The sequence below is a fragment of the Theobroma cacao genome, chromosome 3, assembly GCF_053813885.1.
Source record: "Theobroma cacao isolate CCN51 chromosome 3, ASM5381388v1, whole genome shotgun sequence".
NCBI lineage: Eukaryota > Viridiplantae > Streptophyta > Magnoliopsida > Malvales > Malvaceae > Theobroma > Theobroma cacao.
Window position 1 is genome coordinate 44,469,302 of NC_142641.1, and position 17,563 is coordinate 44,486,864.

At 36.8% G+C, this 17,563-nt stretch overlaps 5 protein-coding genes across 5 annotated transcripts; 4 read left to right on the forward strand and 1 right to left on the reverse strand.

Moving 5' to 3' along the window:
* The first annotated feature begins 402 nt into the window (after window positions 1–402).
* LOC18606508 (glutathione S-transferase T1-like) lies at window positions 403–3,810 on the forward strand. Its single transcript, XM_007040140.3, has 7 exons — window positions 403–654; window positions 781–854; window positions 1,026–1,086; window positions 1,185–1,238; window positions 1,722–1,801; window positions 2,266–2,471; window positions 3,349–3,810. Exons 1-7 carry the CDS (start codon window positions 590–592, stop codon window positions 3,562–3,564), a joined length of 756 nt encoding a protein of 251 aa, XP_007040202.2. The 5' UTR covers window positions 403–589; the 3' UTR covers window positions 3,565–3,810.
* Window positions 3,811–4,769: 959 nt separating this feature from the next.
* LOC18606509 (Exostosin family protein) lies at window positions 4,770–6,565 on the forward strand. Its single transcript, XM_007040141.3, has one exon. It carries the CDS (start codon window positions 4,845–4,847, stop codon window positions 6,474–6,476), a length of 1,632 nt encoding a protein of 543 aa, XP_007040203.3. The 5' UTR covers window positions 4,770–4,844; the 3' UTR covers window positions 6,477–6,565.
* A 1,095-nt stretch (window positions 6,566–7,660) lies between these two features.
* On the forward strand, window positions 7,661–9,794 carry LOC18606510 (putative phospholipid hydroperoxide glutathione peroxidase). Its single transcript, XM_007040142.3, has 6 exons — window positions 7,661–8,002; window positions 8,169–8,245; window positions 8,458–8,519; window positions 8,740–8,858; window positions 9,328–9,495; window positions 9,584–9,794. Exons 1-6 carry the CDS (start codon window positions 7,748–7,750, stop codon window positions 9,608–9,610), a joined length of 708 nt encoding a protein of 235 aa, XP_007040204.3. The 5' UTR covers window positions 7,661–7,747; the 3' UTR covers window positions 9,611–9,794.
* Window positions 9,795–9,946: 152 nt separating this feature from the next.
* On the forward strand, window positions 9,947–12,366 carry LOC18606511 (putative glutathione peroxidase 8). The gene is made up of 6 exons (XM_007040143.3): window positions 9,947–10,197; window positions 10,738–10,814; window positions 10,993–11,054; window positions 11,290–11,408; window positions 11,729–11,896; window positions 12,011–12,366. The coding sequence occupies exons 1-6, from the start codon at window positions 10,144–10,146 to the stop codon at window positions 12,047–12,049; spliced, it is 519 nt and encodes a 172-aa protein (XP_007040205.2). The 5' UTR covers window positions 9,947–10,143; the 3' UTR covers window positions 12,050–12,366.
* Window positions 12,367–12,535: 169 nt separating this feature from the next.
* On the reverse strand, window positions 12,536–17,333 carry LOC18606512 (AT hook motif DNA-binding family protein). Its single transcript, XM_007040144.3, has 5 exons — window positions 16,160–17,333; window positions 15,707–15,774; window positions 14,692–14,823; window positions 13,617–13,775; window positions 12,536–13,138 (listed from the first exon to the last, which is right to left on the reverse strand). The coding sequence occupies exons 1-5, from the start codon at window positions 16,596–16,598 to the stop codon at window positions 12,911–12,913; spliced, it is 1,026 nt and encodes a 341-aa protein (XP_007040206.3). The 5' UTR covers window positions 16,599–17,333; the 3' UTR covers window positions 12,536–12,910.
* Between the last annotated feature and the right edge of the window lie 230 nt (window positions 17,334–17,563).

Here is a 17,563-nt window from a genome sequence, read left to right on the forward strand (position 1 = left end):
TAAGAGTTTATTTAGTTTAAAATGAAAATATAAGGGTTTAATGTAATAAAAAAATAAAAAATTTATTAAATTTTTTTAATTTATGATTTTTTAGTTATTATATTTTTGCAATATTACAATAAAGAATATAAACAAAATTAAAACAATAATCCAAGTGTTAATTAGATAATGAATACTCAAGTCAAGCGTTTTTTTTTTTTGACCAAGTCAAGCGTTTAATTATAAACTTCAAATATTCACTCATTATATATATATTTTTAAAGTAATTCAGTCATTATATTAGAAACAAAAGTATGGATTAATAAGTAAACTTAACTTGTTCATTCAAAATGAGGAAAAAGTAAATTTAAACTTGAATAAATGTCATTTTCTTTGTAGTAAAAGATTTCAATAAATGCTTTTGTCAAGAGAGAGAATCAAGAAAAAAAAAATTGAATTAGACCAGAAAGGGTTGCTCCGATTATCCTTATCTGTACTCTGCGGTCAATTGGCAGGTGAAGAAACGAGATAGTGAGGAAACAAACTAAACAAAGGCAGAAGAGAACAGGTATCATATCAACGGAGAAGGAACTGAAAAAATTAAGGAAAAATGAAGCTCAAAGTATATGCTGAGCGGATGTCGCAGCCATCTCGTGCTGTCATCATCTTCTGCAAGTAATTCTTTAACTCTTGTATTTCATAATTTCTTGCTTCCTTCACGCGGCTGTAGCGACGATCATCTGGGTCTTCCTCTTTTAATTTTGCTTTATTTCCTCTTTCTTTTTTTCTTTTTAATTTTAGGGTAAATGGTATAGACTATGAGGAGATCAAAGTAGACATCTCAAAGCGTCAGCATTTAACTCCTGAATTCGCAGGTACTTTGTATAATTCAAATTATACACAAATTGGTTATTACTCGAAATTATCAATTAGTGTTTTGTATAAGTGAATAAGCAGGCACAGTTGACGGGAATTATAAATTGTTTCCACAGTAAGTACTAAGTTTTTGCAACACGTTCATATATATTCCAATGATGTTGTTGCAGATATAAATCCTATGAAAAAGGTGCCAGCCATTGTTGATGGAAGATTTAAGTTGTTTGAGAGGTACTTATAGAAGACTTCTCTTACCCCTGTTTTTTTTTTTTTGCCCTTTTCCCCTTATTTCAAGGTTAGATATATATTAACTAATTTATTTGTTGCAGCCATGCCATTCTTATCTACCTTGCTTGTGCATTTCCTGGAGTTGCGGATCATTGGTAAGTCCAGTTGCTGTCTCTTATGGCAAATTTTTTTTTTTTTTAATTATGTGCTATGTTACATGATGTCTTGGGGAACTTAGGATGGACATGGGTAGTGTGTATTGATCTTGTTTTCCAGAAAGAGTGTCCAGCAAAAGCATGGAATGAAAGTCTTCTTTCATTCTTTGCTTATTGCTTGGAGTTCCTTGCCCACCTTCTAGATGTATGTAGAGTGCTACATCAGTTTTGTCACATAGATATTGAACAACTTCAATGGTATGTCCACGACTCTGTGTCCTGTGATGTTAAAATTAGAAGGATTTTATGACACAACCAAGTCATGTGCTGAAAAAAAAAAAAAAAAACCAAGTCATGTGCTGATGTCTATGTACTATATAGGTCACTGTTTTACAGAATGTTATCACTATATTTTGGCACTTCTCACATTTAGTTTGAATCTGTTGCCCATTTATTAATCAGTTTTCCTGTCCATGTTTCAAGGTATCCTGCTGATCTTTTCAAGAGAAGTAAGATTCACTCAGTGTTGGACTGGCATCACTCAAACTTACGTCACGGTGCAGGTGTATAATCAACCCTGAAAAGATTCAAACCATATAAGTTTTCTTCTTTCTTCATAGTGATTGATCATTGATGATATGAGATAATATCTGTTGTATCTGCATTCATTGATGCCTTTTTTTTTATGACTGTTTCTACCTTTTTGGATCAATACTATTACACAGTCTTATTAAATGACAATTATGTACTTTGAGGTAGGCATTTTAAGCATCAGATCTGTGCACTTGTATCCCTTAATCAGCATTGGACTATCAGAGATGCTAGGATTACTTCCATTCTTTACTTTTGGCATCCTTCCCGTCACTACATATACATGCTTGTGTTTAAACACAAACAAATTCACTTTTGGTTATCCATGTCACTTTGCTACCTCCTATTGTTACACATGATTGTCTTTGTGGTTATAGATTTCAATGTTCCCTTGGTTTGGTGGCTATGCTTTAGAACTTGATGCTTCTCTTTTCAGTCACATATGTTCTGAATACTACACTAGCACCAGCTCTTGGCCTTCCGTTGAATCCACGAGCAGCTGCTGAAGCTGAGAAACTTCTGACCTCTTCTCTGTCAAAGATAGAGTCCATTTGGCTCAAGGGTAGTGGACGTTTCCTGCTGGGTGGGAACCAACCAACCATAGCAGATCTTAGCCTTGTTTGTGAATTAATGCAACTTGAGGTATATTTGTTATCACTTGATGTTTTTGTCCACATTTGAATTCTTTTTTTTGTCATTACTTCTCTGGTGGAACATAATATTCTATCATAGAGAATCAGCTGTGCTCCCCATAGATGACCTCTTTTCTTGAAGGCAGGAATCCACAGCCACCCATAATCATATCAACAGCAAGAGCAACAAAGCCTTTCACAGTACTGTTACACTGATCTCCCCTCTGTGCACTGTTTAGGACCATATTTCTATAAGCTCAATAAAAATTGAGGTCGTTTTTGTAGTTATTATTTATTCGTCTTTTGGTCTGCCTCTCCTCCTATTGACATGCACAACCACTCATGCAGAGAAAAACACAAGCTGGCATGGCATCTCTCACCTAGTTCACTTGAGTCATAGTTCTTTATTGGGGAGCATCAATGTTAGGTTTCTAATCTGGAAAGGAAAAATATACACAAATCTGCAGGTCTTACATCAACATTCATGAATTTTCTGCTTATTAACTATGCATAAATGGAAAATGTGCCTAGTTTATTTTTTTGGGCTTTCACTCATACTTTTTCATGTACTATTTGCAGTGGAATAGATTGCCATGTTAATCTGTTTCTTTTGAACATAGCTGAAACCTAGGCCAGAGATTTATCTCTGTTTTGCTCTTAAGGTGCCCATAATTAACTTGCACTGCTCACCGTGATATACACAACTCCACTTTATGTTATTTGGTGACAATTCTAAGTGGAAAAAGGTTATGTATATATGTTATGACTATGATTGGTTATTTCAGAATCTTTATTCCTTCTTGGCTCGGTAATCTATATATGTGCCAAGAGAATGGAATTATATGGAAAGACGTCGAGATTTCGATAATAAAATTTCTTGGATGTAGGTTTTGGAGGAGAAGGATCGCTCTAGGTTACTGGGCCCACACAAGAAAGTTCAGCAGTGGATCGAGAATACAAGAAATGCTACGAGACCTCACTTTGATGAAGTGCATAAGGTAATCTTCAAAGTCAAAGAAAAACTACAAAATCAGCGATTAAAGGGAGCATCAAATGATGGAACGGAATCTAGCATGAAAAAGCCGTTACTCTCTAAAATGTGATGAGCGAAAACTGCATTACTTGTTTTTATCACAAGATCTTGTGGGGTTGAGTTTCTTTATAAAATAGAGGCTACAGTCATTGTATAATAAGCAACTATTAGCTTATAAATCATATACGTGTGCAACATAATGGTTTATGTTGCAAGTTCGTAATTAGATTTTTTGTCAACTGTAGTAACACTGTAACAGGTTCTCTCCCTTACTCTTGGATCATGGTGGTAGACCTTAAAATTTCATTCATCTAAAGCTCCTCTTGTTTGATCAGAAATAGCTGACATGGAAGACACCCAAAATCCATAGCTAAATAAATGAAACTGAAGAAAAAACGGCGTATATAATAACTCAAGATTTTGGTATCCTTATATTGTTTTAATCGTTCTAGTACATCTTTGAAGTTTACAGCTAAAATTTCTATAATTTCTTATTCACTTCCTTTGTCCCCCTCACAGAATAATCTAGGACATTTCTCTTTGTGGAAACATGCAAATAATTATTTAGGTATACTCGTTAAAGCAAAGCATGGAAACAATCCTTTCATGGGTGAATCCTGTATATGGACGCTCCCAATGTAACAGTCATGCCTGGCATGTAAGGCTAGTGAGTTTCTCCACCTAAAGGGAATATACTCTTCAGTTTCTTCTCACCATAATAATGACAATATATGAATGAATATACTCTTTTATATATATTCTGTTCCAATTGTATAGCTTAATGCCATCACTTTGACCTTCTAATTATTATATGCTTTTTACTAAACTGAGTAGCAAACTTGTCATTGTGATAAATGTCAATGCTCTTGTTTAAGTCTCAACAATAGTATAGTACCCTTGCATTCCAATTGTCTCGGGAGGACATATGAACGAAGGAGCCAAGATGCCTGCAGAGCAACTGCATTTTCAACCATTAAAGAGGCAATAGAAATCCCAGCGGTCGCCTATTATTAAAAAATATTTGAACCAAAACCAGAACATCCAAATTACAGCTATTTGAGTTGGAAATATTTAAACCAACAGCTCAGCTGCATCAGCATTCAGGGCTGTCATGTTCATGCCATTGACCTATCATGGAGCGAATGTTTTACAACTATTTTATTAATTGGTCAACTACTGAATGTAGTAACTAATAATAATTATTGAGTGCAGGAAAAACGTGCACTCAAATTTGGAGCCAATAATACGTGCAACCATGTCCAGAGGCAACTCTCTTTAGGAGAAGATGCAGCTTTCTCCCACTAGAAAAACCAGAAACAAAAGCACTGAACAGATAGAAACTCCACCGATATGGCAATCTCTATGTCCAAAAAGAAGTCCAAAGCATCAAAAAAAGTCGAAACAAAGCAATATGATTTTGCTGATACGATTTTGTTTAAAATTCTCTACCGTATCCCTGCTGCAATCCTCCTGTTAATTCTCATCTTCCTTTGGTCTTCTTCCACCACTATCATCTCTGGGAAATTTGTTCATGTATGCATTTCGTCGCGGAAGCTCAATAATCTGTACTGTCTCTCTGCAGGTACCCAACCCAACTTTGAAATCCCAATTCCAGCTCATAACAATAGTTTAATTAGTCCAAACATAAGTGCCAGTATCCGGGAGGTAGTCAACATCGCCCGGGATGACCCAGATTCAATCGTCAGCAACAGGGTTCACAATAATGACAGTGGTGGAGAAGTTGCTATTGCTGTGAAGGCTGTTGAAGCGCAGCTACAAGTTCAAAGATCATGGATATCGAATAAGAATCATGCGGAATCGTGTGATGGGAGGGGGATTTATGTGTATGATCTGCCATCAAAGTTCAATAAGGACTTGGTAGGTCAATGTGGAGATATGATTCCATGGACAAATTTTTGTAAGTATTTCAATAACGAGGCAATGGGGGAGCCTATTACAAAGCTTGGAAAAGGATGGTATCACACTCATCAGTACTCCCTGGAGCTGATATTTCACACAAGGGTTTTGAAGCATCCTTGCAGGGTTTATAATGAAAATGACGCAAAGCTGTTCTATGTACCATTTTATGCTGGCTTAGATATCCTGAGGTGGCATTTCAAAAATGTCTCAAATGATGTTAAAGATACCTTGGCGCTGGAACTTGTGAAGTGGCTCGAGAACAAAAAGTCATGGCTTCAGCACTCTGGTAAGGATCATGTATTTGTTTTGGGAAAGATTTCTTGGGATTTCAGGAGAAAAAGTGACGCTTCATGGGGGACTAGATTGCTCGAGCTTGATCCAATGCAGAACTCAGTGAAGCTGTTGATCGAACGCCAGCCCTGGCACATCAATGACATTGGAATTCCACATCCTACCTATTTTCATCCCCATTCGGATGATGATATCATCACTTGGCAGCTGAAGATCATCCGATCAAATCGCAAGAGCCTAGTCAGTTTTGCTGGGGCGGCAAGGCCAGATTCACCAGAAAACATAAGGTCAATACTGATCAATCAGTGCAACTCAGATGAGAGGAAGTGCAGGTTTCTGAATTGTAGTTCAGGAGGATGTGATCAGCCTGAATCTGTTATCGAGCTCTTTATGGAGTCTGAATTTTGCTTACAACCCCCTGGAGATAGCCCAACAAGAAAATCCTTATTTGATTCGCTTGTCTCAGGTTGCATTCCGGTACTCTTTGATCCATTCACAGCTTACTACCAATATCCATGGCATTTACCAGAGGATCATAGCAGATATTCAGTGTTCATAGACCAAGAAGAGGTGAGACAGATGAAGGTAAATGTGGTAGAAAGGCTCACGAAGGTTCCTGTAAGGGAAAGAGACGATGTGAGGAGGTACATTGTTTATGAACTATTGCCTGGTTTGGTATACGGAGACTCAAATTCTCAGCTTGAAAAGTTTCAAGACGCATTTTCCATGACAATGAACAACTTGCTTGAGCGGGTGAATAGAATAGAATGAGTTCTAAAACTGGGTTTTATTACTTCATATTGTTTTTTTTTTCTCTTTCTTTTTTGTCCTTAAACATGAACAAAGTTCAAGTTCTAACTTCTAACCCAATTTATAAATGGCAATAACTAGTTCAAGAACTACTTCTTGAGCAATCGGTATTCCTCCAATCGTCAGCTTCATCAAATGTTCACAACTTCTCTTCACATACTGGTGTACCCAAGCCTTGGTCAAGTTGTTTCAGTTTTCAAATCCAATTGAATAATCCTCCACAACCTCCTGGTATCAAATCAAATTAATTGAAATGCAAAAAAGAAAAGAAAATAAAATAAAATTATTTTTAAGTTCAATTATGTTTCATTAACGTTCATTGTTTTTGTCAGCATGTCATAGGTACAATATGAATGCAGTTCAAGATGAAGATCCAAATTGCTTAGAAAAATCCATGTGATTTGTGAACAGTGATTTCGTCCACACGCACTTCCATCCAGGCCCGGCTCTAGGGTAAGGCAAGCAAAGCCTTAGCTTTGGACCCCAAATTTTAATAAATATCTATTTATTATCTCATATTTAATAAATATTCATTTTCTCTCACTTTTCATATTTTTTTTAATTGTCAACTATTTATATTATTTATTATAAAATATATATATATATTAAATAATTAATAAAACGACATATTTTTTAATTTTCTAATTATATACTTAATAAATTTTAATTTTTATCACTTTTTAATGTTCACAATAATATTAATTATCAATTATTTTCCATATTCTAAATCAATTAATAATAATATATATTTAATAATATTCAATTATTTTAATAAAATAAAATTTAATTTTATTAATTAAGAAAAAAAACCCTTATTTCCTTACTTTAAAAAAATATCTCAATTAAATATTTAACTTTTCGCAAAGTTATTGAGCCGCCCCTGCTTCCATCGACGATATTCTCTGGAAACTACGACAGCTGCCCAACCCAAATTGAATTAGCTTCCGAAGCACTAATTGGCAATCCGAAAACGTTCACACGCCCAAAACAAAAGAGCCCATGACGTATTCTCTGATGCAAAAGATCCTGACCCTACAATTCAGCGTTAGCAGATGGCCCCGACTCAGCAGACGTGTAGACATATAAAAAGTCCACGTGTAAAAAGCATATTCACTATCCTAGAAATGCTATGCTAGCTCAACACGCAGGCTTGACCCAGCTGTTAGCCTACTTTCACAATCCCATAAATTACGCTCCAAGGTTTTCCTTTTTTAGTTGTAATAATATATTCGATGCTCTGTTCTCCGACGTATCTCTTTCGACGAAATCTTAGTGCAGCTGCTGTTTCTGCTTCTCTGCTTTTGTCTAAGCGTTTATCACCGAGCTCCAAGCAAACCCTTTTGAGTTTTCCTCAGATTTCGCCAGTTTCTTTGGTTTCACCGTCAATCGAAACAGGGTTTTCAAGGTCTTTCTTGGGTTCTTTGAGATTTGATCATATTATGGCTGGCCAATCTTCCAAGGGGTCAATCCATGACTTCACTGTTAAGGTTGGTTTGGATATATTTGACTTCAAATATATGCCCCATGGATAAAAGTTATTTTGACTTCGAATTTAGTTTGTCTTTGATTTATTTCTTTATGGGTTCTTTTCTTTTTCTTTTTTCCCTCTGATGATATGAACATTTACTATTTTTTGTGTTGTGGTGATTATAGGATGCAAGAGGAAATGATGTTGATCTAAGCATTTACAAGGGCAAGGTCCTCTTGATTGTCAATGTTGCATCACAATGGTACCTTCAAACTCTCAGTTTTGGGATTATAACCCAAAAGACTTTTTTCAAGTTTTAATTGTTCTTAAATCTTTTTTTTTTCTTTAATAAGGATATATTGGATTCTATTTCTGACGATGAACTGATGATGCTAGACTTTGGCCTTTTTCCTTCTTTTTTTAACTGAACTTCTAGACATATTTTTGTAATTTGCTGGTTAAATGTTGATGCAGTGGCTTGACAAATTCCAACTACACTGAGCTGAGTCAATTGTATGAGAAATATAAAGATCAAGGTTTGTTTTAGCTTCTTTCCAGCTTCATGTTTACAATTAATAGATTACATATCTACCATCTTTTACCAGAATGCTGAGAACCGAACAGGCCATTCCAGTTTTCAGTTTCTTCCGTGAACAGACAATGCTTGAAACATTCCAGGAATTGTTATTTGATTAATTCATTTATTCTTTTCTCCTAACTCTTTATACCATATCACTTGTTTCTGTCCTGGGGTAGGTTTGGAGATTCTGGCATTCCCATGTAACCAGTTTGGAGGTCAGGAACCAGGGAACAACGAGCAGATCTTAGAGTTTGCTTGCACTCGCTTTAAAGCTGAATATCCCATATTTGATAAGGTATGCTGTTTGAAAATATAATGAAAGCGCTGATTGTACTGGAAAGATTATCTGAAACCAAAGATGGCTTAGGAAAGTCTCACCCCAGCTTATGCTGCGCAAGACAAAATTTAGTCTTAAAAATCAAAGCTATATAAACAGACTCCAGAATTGAACTCAGAATAGGTCAAATATTCATACTCTCTCCTATTGTGGAGTCATCTGAAACCTGAACCATTATTACTGGCATAGCCAATCTTTTTAGTTTGTCTGCAAAATTCCTTGTTCAGTTTGCCTCGCTGATAATATGGTGTGTGCAAGCCTTTGTGAATGCTTCAATGAAATAAGTGAAGTTAATAATGCTTTCAACTTGTAGGATGTACTAATATATCAGATCTTCCTCTCCTCTTAGTGTGATCTTAGGCATTGTACTTTTTGTTGCAGTTGGGAGTATTTTAGATCTGACTTCATTCTCATGCTCTTCATACAGGTTGATGTGAATGGCGAGAAGACTGCTCCCATATACAAATTCCTGAAGTCAAGCAAAGGTGGACTCTTTGGGGACAGCATCAAGTGGAATTTTTCCAAGTTCCTGGTCGATAAAGAGGGCAATGTCGTTGATCGTTATGCTCCCACAACTTCCCCTCTTAGCATTGAGGTAAAAGCCAATTTCATATATTCTGTCACTAAATTTGAAACATTGAGCAAAGTAATAACTCCTGATTGATGCTGTTTCAATTTTGCAGAAGGATATAAAGAAACTGCTGGCTTGATGCTGGAAGTTGCTTCATCAGCTCAGCTCATGGTGAATAAACTAGATAATTTTATGAATAAAAGATAGTATTACAAGGACGTTTCTGTGTTTTTGTTTGTCCTTCTACAAAGATGGGTTAGACTGTACAAGAATTTAGAAGCTGTACCCCTAATTTACTTATGGATAATAACATATTTCGTCCAGATCATATGTTACATATTTTTGCTATTACTAGCAACAAAATGCTAGAATCTCATGCCCGTTAAGGGGGCAATCCCGTCCAATTTTACATTTTTGTTTGTTAACGCTGCCTGACTTTTAGAACTGGTTTGGGTTTACGCCATTGAGGATTGAGCAACCAAAGGAAACAATTGGGCTTTACCATCAAGCCGTTAAAATGGGCTTATATCAAAGAATTAAAACTTGTACACGTGTAAGCAGATTAAAGCTTCACAGGATCACAGGACAAAACAGCATGCTTTATGATTCTCTCACTTCACTTCCTCTTCAAAAGCCCTTTCCATTTCCTCTCGGACAAGACAAGGTTACCCGATGGCAAGCCAAAGCACAAAGAACCCAGAGTCCATCTATGCTTATACTGTTAAGGTTGGTTTGTTCTTGTTCTTTAGTTCTTTTATGTACGCTTTTAAGCTCTTTTATTAAGTTTTCAGCCCATTTACCCTTCCAGTGATTCTTTCCTTGTTATGCAATTCCACGAAAGAGAAGCACAGAAATGAAGGAAAAGAGAAAGTTAGCTACCTTTGTTTGTTCTTTAAACTGATCATCTTATATATATATATATATATATATATATATATATATATATCTCTAATTGGTAAATTTTGATGGTTGCTTGACACCTTCCATGTCTTCGGTTCTAAAATTCTAACTTAGATAGATAGAGCTGTCTTCGTGGATTACCTTTTGTTAAGGTTCTTTAGTTACTATTTGAAGGACACTAGAAAGAGAGACACATGAGCTAGATTGAAAGACAATTAACTGTGAAGCATGCTGTTTCTGTCTCTGGCTCATGTTCATTTCCAGAAAAGGATTAAGAAAAGAATATTATGTGTATATTTTTTTTTCAATTTTGCATATTCAGGAAAAGAAGAAATATGTATATGATCCTTTTCCTTCCGCTGACAGGATGCTAAGGGAAATGTTGTGGACCTCAGCGCTTACAAAGGAAAAGTGCTATTGATTGTTAATGTTGCTTCCAAATGGTATCTGCGTTCTGATTCTGTGATCAATACTGGACGTCTCTTCTTTGCAACTGAGCCAACTGATAATGGTTTATAGCCATCAGTTTCTCAGTCCTTTGCTCCCTATCATCCTTGTTATTTCTTTCTTTCACCAATTAGGATTTATATTTCTGATTCTCTGTTTGGTTATTTGTGGCAGTGGAATGACAAACCCAAACTACACAGAACTGAACCAATTATATGAGAAGTATAAAGATCAAGGTTTGCATTTTGAACCTTTGAGTTTGCCCCATGCCTGAACTGTTTAATACACTAATAATAATTTAAAACAATAGCCTGTTCTGTTCCCTTATGTGGGCATGTATTTCTTGAACTTCTACTATTTTTTTGACGTGGGTTGGACTGTGGAGTATAGGGATGAATGAATCCCCCTTCAAAGATTATATTGACATTGCATGGCTTGCACAGACTCAATTTGGATTTGTTTCTGTAAAAGGCTTGGAGATACTGGCTTTCCCATGCAATCAATTTGGTGAGGAGGAACCAGGATCAAATGATCAGATTGCTGTGTTTGTTTGCACCCGCTTTAGATCAGAATTTCCCATCTTTGACAAGGTAGATTGAGAAACCAAAGTCATGCTGCACTTTCTGTACTGTTGAAGCTTAGTTAAACTTGAGTATTTTTGCTGGTGACCATATCCTACAGCTCTTAGATTTAGCAGGTCTAAACTTTACATTTTTAACTGAGGATTTTTAGACATAGTTGATGATCAGGTAACTAGCCTGATTGGCATACTTTAAGTACAAAACATGTAACATGCTTGCAACATACATATTTAATTGATTCAATCTTTTTTAAGGACTCTGCCCATGAACCATATGGATCTATGTGCAAAACTTTATTGAACCATATCTCCTTGCTGTTCTTGTATTAGATTGAAGTAAATGGTGATAATGCTTCTCCACTGTACAAGTACTTAAAGTTAGGCAAATGGGGAATTTTTGGAGACGATATCCAATGGAACTTTGCCAAGTTCCTGGTCAGCAAGGATGGCCAAGTTGTTCATCGTTATTACCCCACCACTTCTCCACTTAGTCTTGAGGTGAAACTACTTTTGCCATTCTCATGCTTAAAGTTCCTTTTTGGCATTTCATATCGAGGTACCCTTCTTATACGAAGTGAGTTAAATCTTTAGCTTCATATGGTGTTATTGCAGTATGACATAAAGAAACTATTGGGGCTTGGCCAAGAATGATTAGTGAGAAAGAGGAGGAAGATGAAGATGAAGCTGTCACACTAGTGCTGAGAGATATAAGAGTTGCAGAATGCCATGTGAGAAAACTTTGGTTAAACGGGGACCCAAAACTCAATGTATGGTTGTATTATTTATCAGATGTAAGAGTTGCCTTTATCTACGTTCTTTTTATGTGAAACTAGTTGATAGTGACCTCTATGGTGGTTGCTTTGTTAATTATTTGCAATTTGGCTTTCGGCGCAGCTCTCTGCTGTGGTTGTGTATAGATTCAATATGTTAATTCAACATTTGAACTGGTTGTCACTGAAACAATGAAATTCCCCACCAAGGGAAGCATCAGTCACTATTTACTCGCCGAAACTTTTGAGCTTAACATGACGTTGGGAATGGATTTACTCCATAATACTGCGCTTAAAATATGGCATTTGGTATATTACCAGGTCCAACTCTATTGATCTCATGCAACATTGTCCTCAATCCTATACATATCCTAAACCCCATGGTGTTCCCACCTGGGAAGTGGTATGAACCACAATGCCAGAGACTTTAGCTTAAATTTGTAGAAAATCAATTACAACACAATCCAATGGCCAAAAATATGGCAATCATCGTTTGCTTGAAATACTAGTTAACCTTAAAATGGGCATCTCTTCCAGCTACATATTAACGTTCCTTCAGCTCAAACTACAGAATTTTTCAACCAGTTTACTAGTGATACTAGGGAAACTCAGTGACTTTGTTACAATCTAAGTTAGCACATACCCATTGCCCCTGTTGGGCGAATTGGGAGGATTTTAAATTTTCATACTTCTCAAAGATTCAGTACATGTACAACAACACATATGTACAAAAATACCCTGATCATCCTCGCGTCAAGTCAATATCTGTGTGAGGGTTTCTCGGATCAACATGCCGTGAACCAGGCCAAACACTCATAGAAGGGTGACTGAAATTTTGAGTTGAAGGTGCACCAGTTTGTGTAGCTGATTTATTGCTGAGCTGGGGCATGGAATCCTTACAGCCTTTTGGGCTGGCGAGTTGTTTGTTCTTGGTTTTAGATCCCCCATAGACAAAACTGCATACCACCAGCTGCGGCAAGTGTATAATGCATTAGAAAACTCAGATGAATAAAATTCATGCCGCATCCTCCACCAGTGACCCACTGCAACATAAAACAGTATTCCCAACAGATTTCGGTACCCCTATTCAAACTCACTCATCCCAACCAGCACTCACTAAAAACATCACTAGGATATAGATGTTCCCTTCTTACACGCATGCAAATAAGAACCTCTTCAGACTCACCTAATTTTACCAATCACTCAACCACGCACATCTCCTCCAGTATGCACACCACCGGACAAAACAAGCTAGAATATCTTAATAACACTAGTGCTACATGCACTCTGCATGCCATATCACTGTGCCCAAAATCTTCCCTCTGGTACTATTTTTTAAAATGAAAAGTCAACAATAGCAATAAGACTTGTGTGCTACTAAGCTCAACATCATATGTAAGCAACAAACTACAATCATAAGTAAAACTTATGAGGAATAAAAAAAATACCTGAACCAGGCTTGATGCAATCAAGGTTGCAACCCCACCACCTATGACATGACCATCAGGTGTAGAAAGAGAAGCACTTATGCCACCAGTTCGACTGCGGGGTCCACCATCCTCAGCAAGCAAGTAAGAACCCGACAAGCATAATATCTCAAAACGGCCCTAAGAAAAGCTAAAACAGATCAAATAAGTTTCCTCCAAGCTGCACAAATATCATTGAAGGTTCAAAAGGATAAATGTATAAAATGGAAAGGCCAATTGTGTTCCAAAAACTTGCACTATGATCTAAACTTATGGAAATTAAAAACTTGTTCCTTTTTGTCAAAGACTAAATAGACCCAAGAAAGATGCTATGGCTAATCAACTAAGGAGACATCATAAGCTAAAATGCAGGCCATTGAAAACTCACTAGGGCCTTTGTTTGCAGATAAGTAGCACCTTATCTATGAAGTGTGAAAGACTTTGAAGTGTAATTCATGTCTCTCTCCACCTCTCTCATGTAGAGACATATGCACAACCCCCAACTTTGACTCACTTTGCTCATAGAGCATTTGACTTTGTTTGCAAAGCTAAGCCAACCTCGAAGCAAAAGCTATTTCCATTTCTTTGAGCCCCAGGCCCAGGTGAATGTTGAATTTCGAAATCAAGCCCAAATTCATCCCGGCAGTTATGTTTTTGGAGCTTGACCACCATCCTATGTTTTCACAAGTAGTACTAACTAAGCAGAGAACCACTACACACTATGAACTCACGTTTAGAGGTACTATAAGCCTATAAGCATACGAATACATTACAAAACATAGTGATGAGCATAAAGTCCATGTACAATCATATGAGGTGCACAAACAAACAAAAAAAACAAAATAATACATAATTCAGGCTACTATGATTTTGAAAAATGTATTTAAACAGGATGGCAAGAAACACATGGAATTTGTGTGCCACATTTCAAACTGCAATTCTAAGAATTCGAATTAAGAAGCTACTAAAGATGTTCTGGCATTCAAAAGGTCATGGCATACAAAATTTTACCATTTTTTTTAAAGGTAAAAACAAAAGGAGCATTGAGTGCCACAACCTCATATGTCACAGTAGGAGTAGAAGAAGCAGGCTGACGTAGGGTTACTGAGGAAACTGTACCACTGCCTGATAAGATACAGACAGCCCTTGGACGTTGTTGTGAAAAGGACAACATTTTTGCAACAATGTCCTGAAAAAGAAGATAAAAATTACACATTCCCAAGTCAAGATTGAGTTCTACATGCCTAGGAAATTGCAGATGGTATTTGCAACTAAATCATATAAGTTAACACAATAACATTAATCTAAACCATATATGAGGGCTTATGTACATAGTACACAAATTCGTAGGGGCTCATGTTTGCTTGAAGTGGGGACAACAACTCACACTCACAGTTCAGAAATGGAAAAAGAGTGATGCCACTGTGTGAAAGTTATCATTATGCAAAAATCAGTGCCCTTTTGAACAAGTTGAACAATGCTGCCTGTAAGGTTTCCTTACCTCTAAATGATTTAGTCATTAAAAGCTGGTCCAGAAGAGAGATCAAAAAACGAGGTTCCCTTATTAGGAACAGCATCACAAGAATGGACAGTAACACAGTGGACTAATGTGAAAATGCATGAATTGTGTAGTCGCCTTCATCTATACTTTTCAAATTCATATCACCTGAACAACACATTCATTGAATATGGGCATGCTTGTAATCTCCATACAACTGCATGAGCTGTTAACTCCAATCAGTATTTAAGTGTATTATCCTAAAGGTTAGTCAAGCATATTGCCATCTATCTCAGCCTTCTTAGTCTCAAAATTCACATGGAGGAGATCAAAACTCCATCTGCATCGAAGTCACAAGAATTACAGGCTTCAACTAAATCCTAGAAAGCAAACATTATAGGCTCAGCAATGCATGTTTTGTAGAAAAGACCTTTGTGTTCAAAACATCTATCCCAGTAGCTATATTATAATTAAAGATATATTCTTATTAACATATTCAACTGCAAACCAAGTAAATTCAAGATCACTCATATTGTTTATTAAATGTGAAACAAACTAGAAAGATGTAGTGTACTTCTCCGATTCCAACGGTGACAACATGAGGTGCAAAGGCCAGTCCTGCTGAACTGTTCATCCATTCACCTATATCAGAAACAACTGAACGTTTAAGACAAATCCAGAAACCAAGTAGCATATTTCGCACCACAGGTGGTTATAAAAGCATTCTATTCTACGTAACATTAAATTCCAAAAAATTCTAGCCTATCCTCATGATTCTTACAACGTAAGTATGAGCAGAGGCAGCCAACAGAAATAGGGTAAAATACATGCAAGTAAGGATGTAATTAGCTGTTACTGCACAAATAACATGATTGGCGACATCAAAGATGCATTGCAGCCTAAAACTATCAGATCACTGAGCACAATAATAATCAAAGCTTAAAGAGGCACAGAACTATTTCCTACCAAAAGATCTTAGCTGTAATCCAATTGAAACGTCAAAATCCAAAAAAAAAAAAAATCCAACCTAGAGTGGCTAATTGCTGCTTCCGCCCAGTCCCAGGAGGACGGCCTCTGCATCTTTTTTGGCCAGAAGCATCTGATCCTGATGAAGGCTTAGGCTTGGCAGGCATAGGCAAAAGTCCCAATGAAACCTGCCCATCAGGAGCATATTTTCGGGGCCTCCCTCTCTTCTTCTTTACCGGCTCGCCCGGTGGCATCCCAGAGGACACACCCATGTTAATGCCATGAGGAAAGCTGACATTTTTAGGCTCTCCTGTAAATGTTGATCCAACATTTGACTGAACCTGAACCTGAGGGTTAGATAAGGGCCTGAACCCCGGTTGGGAATTAAATGCTGCTATACCAGTGTGTGTTAGTGAGCCAGAACTAGACCCACCAACCGCTCTATGAATATAATAAGGAGCTGACCCGCCTGATAATGCCATAGCTTCTCTCCCATCCATGCATTTACTATTGAGGAATTAATCACAATTTAAGCAGAGAAAATAAATAGACTCTGTTTTTGGCACCTAAAAGTTGTTTCTTTAAAGCCTTTTAACCCCAAATAATAAACTGCTTCAAAATCGTAACGAAGAAGAAGCACAAAAAAGGAAGCTCTAAGAAAAGGGTTTTACCAGGGTTTTTCAATAAGTAGAGAAAATACACTAACAACAACAGAATTTGAGACCTCTGCTTCAAAGAAACCCCTTTGTAACCCTAAATCTTCCACAGCAAAGAGAATGATGTTCAAAGACAGGGTTTTTCAGGGGTTCCTTTTCAAATGATTATAATTTAAGAACCCCAAGACGCTTCAATCGAAACCCAGATAAACAAGAGCAACAACAAGAGTTAGAGGTTAAATCTTTTCACTCTAAAAGAACCCATCACTAAAAGTTAGCTCTTGAGCAACAAAAAGAATGCTGAACAGCAAGAGCCCAAAGACCCAGACAGAGTAGAAACTTTTAAGAAGTTCTTGCACTCAGAGCCCCGAACGCATCAAGAAAAACAAAACCCTAGATTTTGAAAACCTAGGGTTTTGAGCAGAGAAATGCAAGAACAAGGAAAAGAACGAAAAGAGAAGAAAGAAAAAAGAAAGAGTGACAGAAAGAAAGAAAGAAAGAAAAGACAAAGACGAAAAATGATTTGAAAAATGAAGAGCTTTTGAATTAAAGGTGTATGAGGTAGAAGACCTTTCTTTTCCCTTTTTTTTTTAATTTTTAAATAAAATTGTTTCTTGGGGTTCTTTAGTAAAGAGTCAAGTCGGGGGTGTTAGTATTCTGACTAAAGACTTTAGAAAGGGCTGAGTGATGGTATTGGGAGGGACAGTGCGTGGCCCACAAAAAGTACCCCAAAACTCCCTTACAGTGTGCATGTCCTTATCAGATTGCCATTTCTTAGGGCAGTGAGCCCTTTAATTTTTTAGCCCTTC

Excerpts from the sequence above, each read along its gene's own strand:
- LOC18606508 (XM_007040140.3), top strand. The coding sequence starts at position 590 with ATGAAGCTCAAAGTATATGCTGAGCGGATGTCGCAGCCATCTCGTGCT. Across the intron at positions 655-780 it reads GCTGTCATCATCTTCTGCAA|GGTAAATGGTATAGACTATG; the intron begins GTAATTCTTTAA and ends TTTTAATTTTAG. Across the intron at positions 1,087-1,184 it reads AGATTTAAGTTGTTTGAGAG|CCATGCCATTCTTATCTACC; the intron begins GTACTTATAGAA and ends TATTTGTTGCAG.
- LOC18606509 (XM_007040141.3), top strand. The coding sequence starts at position 4,845 with ATGGCAATCTCTATGTCCAAAAAGAAGTCCAAAGCATCAAAAAAAGTC.
- LOC18606510 (XM_007040142.3), top strand. The coding sequence starts at position 7,748 with ATGCTCTGTTCTCCGACGTATCTCTTTCGACGAAATCTTAGTGCAGCT. Across the intron at positions 8,520-8,739 it reads TGAGAAATATAAAGATCAAG|GTTTGGAGATTCTGGCATTC; the intron begins GTTTGTTTTAGC and ends GTCCTGGGGTAG. Across the intron at positions 8,859-9,327 it reads AATATCCCATATTTGATAAG|GTTGATGTGAATGGCGAGAA; the intron begins GTATGCTGTTTG and ends CTCTTCATACAG.
- LOC18606511 (XM_007040143.3), top strand. The coding sequence starts at position 10,144 with ATGGCAAGCCAAAGCACAAAGAACCCAGAGTCCATCTATGCTTATACT. Across the intron at positions 10,815-10,992 it reads GTTAATGTTGCTTCCAAATG|TGGAATGACAAACCCAAACT; the intron begins GTATCTGCGTTC and ends TATTTGTGGCAG. Across the intron at positions 11,055-11,289 it reads TGAGAAGTATAAAGATCAAG|GCTTGGAGATACTGGCTTTC; the intron begins GTTTGCATTTTG and ends TTTCTGTAAAAG.
- LOC18606512 (XM_007040144.3), bottom strand. The coding sequence starts at position 16,598 with ATGGATGGGAGAGAAGCTATGGCATTATCAGGCGGGTCAGCTCCTTAT. Across the intron at positions 15,775-16,159 it reads GCAGCAATTAGCCACTCTAG|GTGAATGGATGAACAGTTCA; the intron begins GTTGGATTTTTT and ends TTTCTGATATAG. Across the intron at positions 13,139-13,616 it reads TTGCATCAAGCCTGGTTCAG|CTGGTGGTATGCAGTTTTGT; the intron begins GTATTTTTTTTA and ends CACTTGCCGCAG.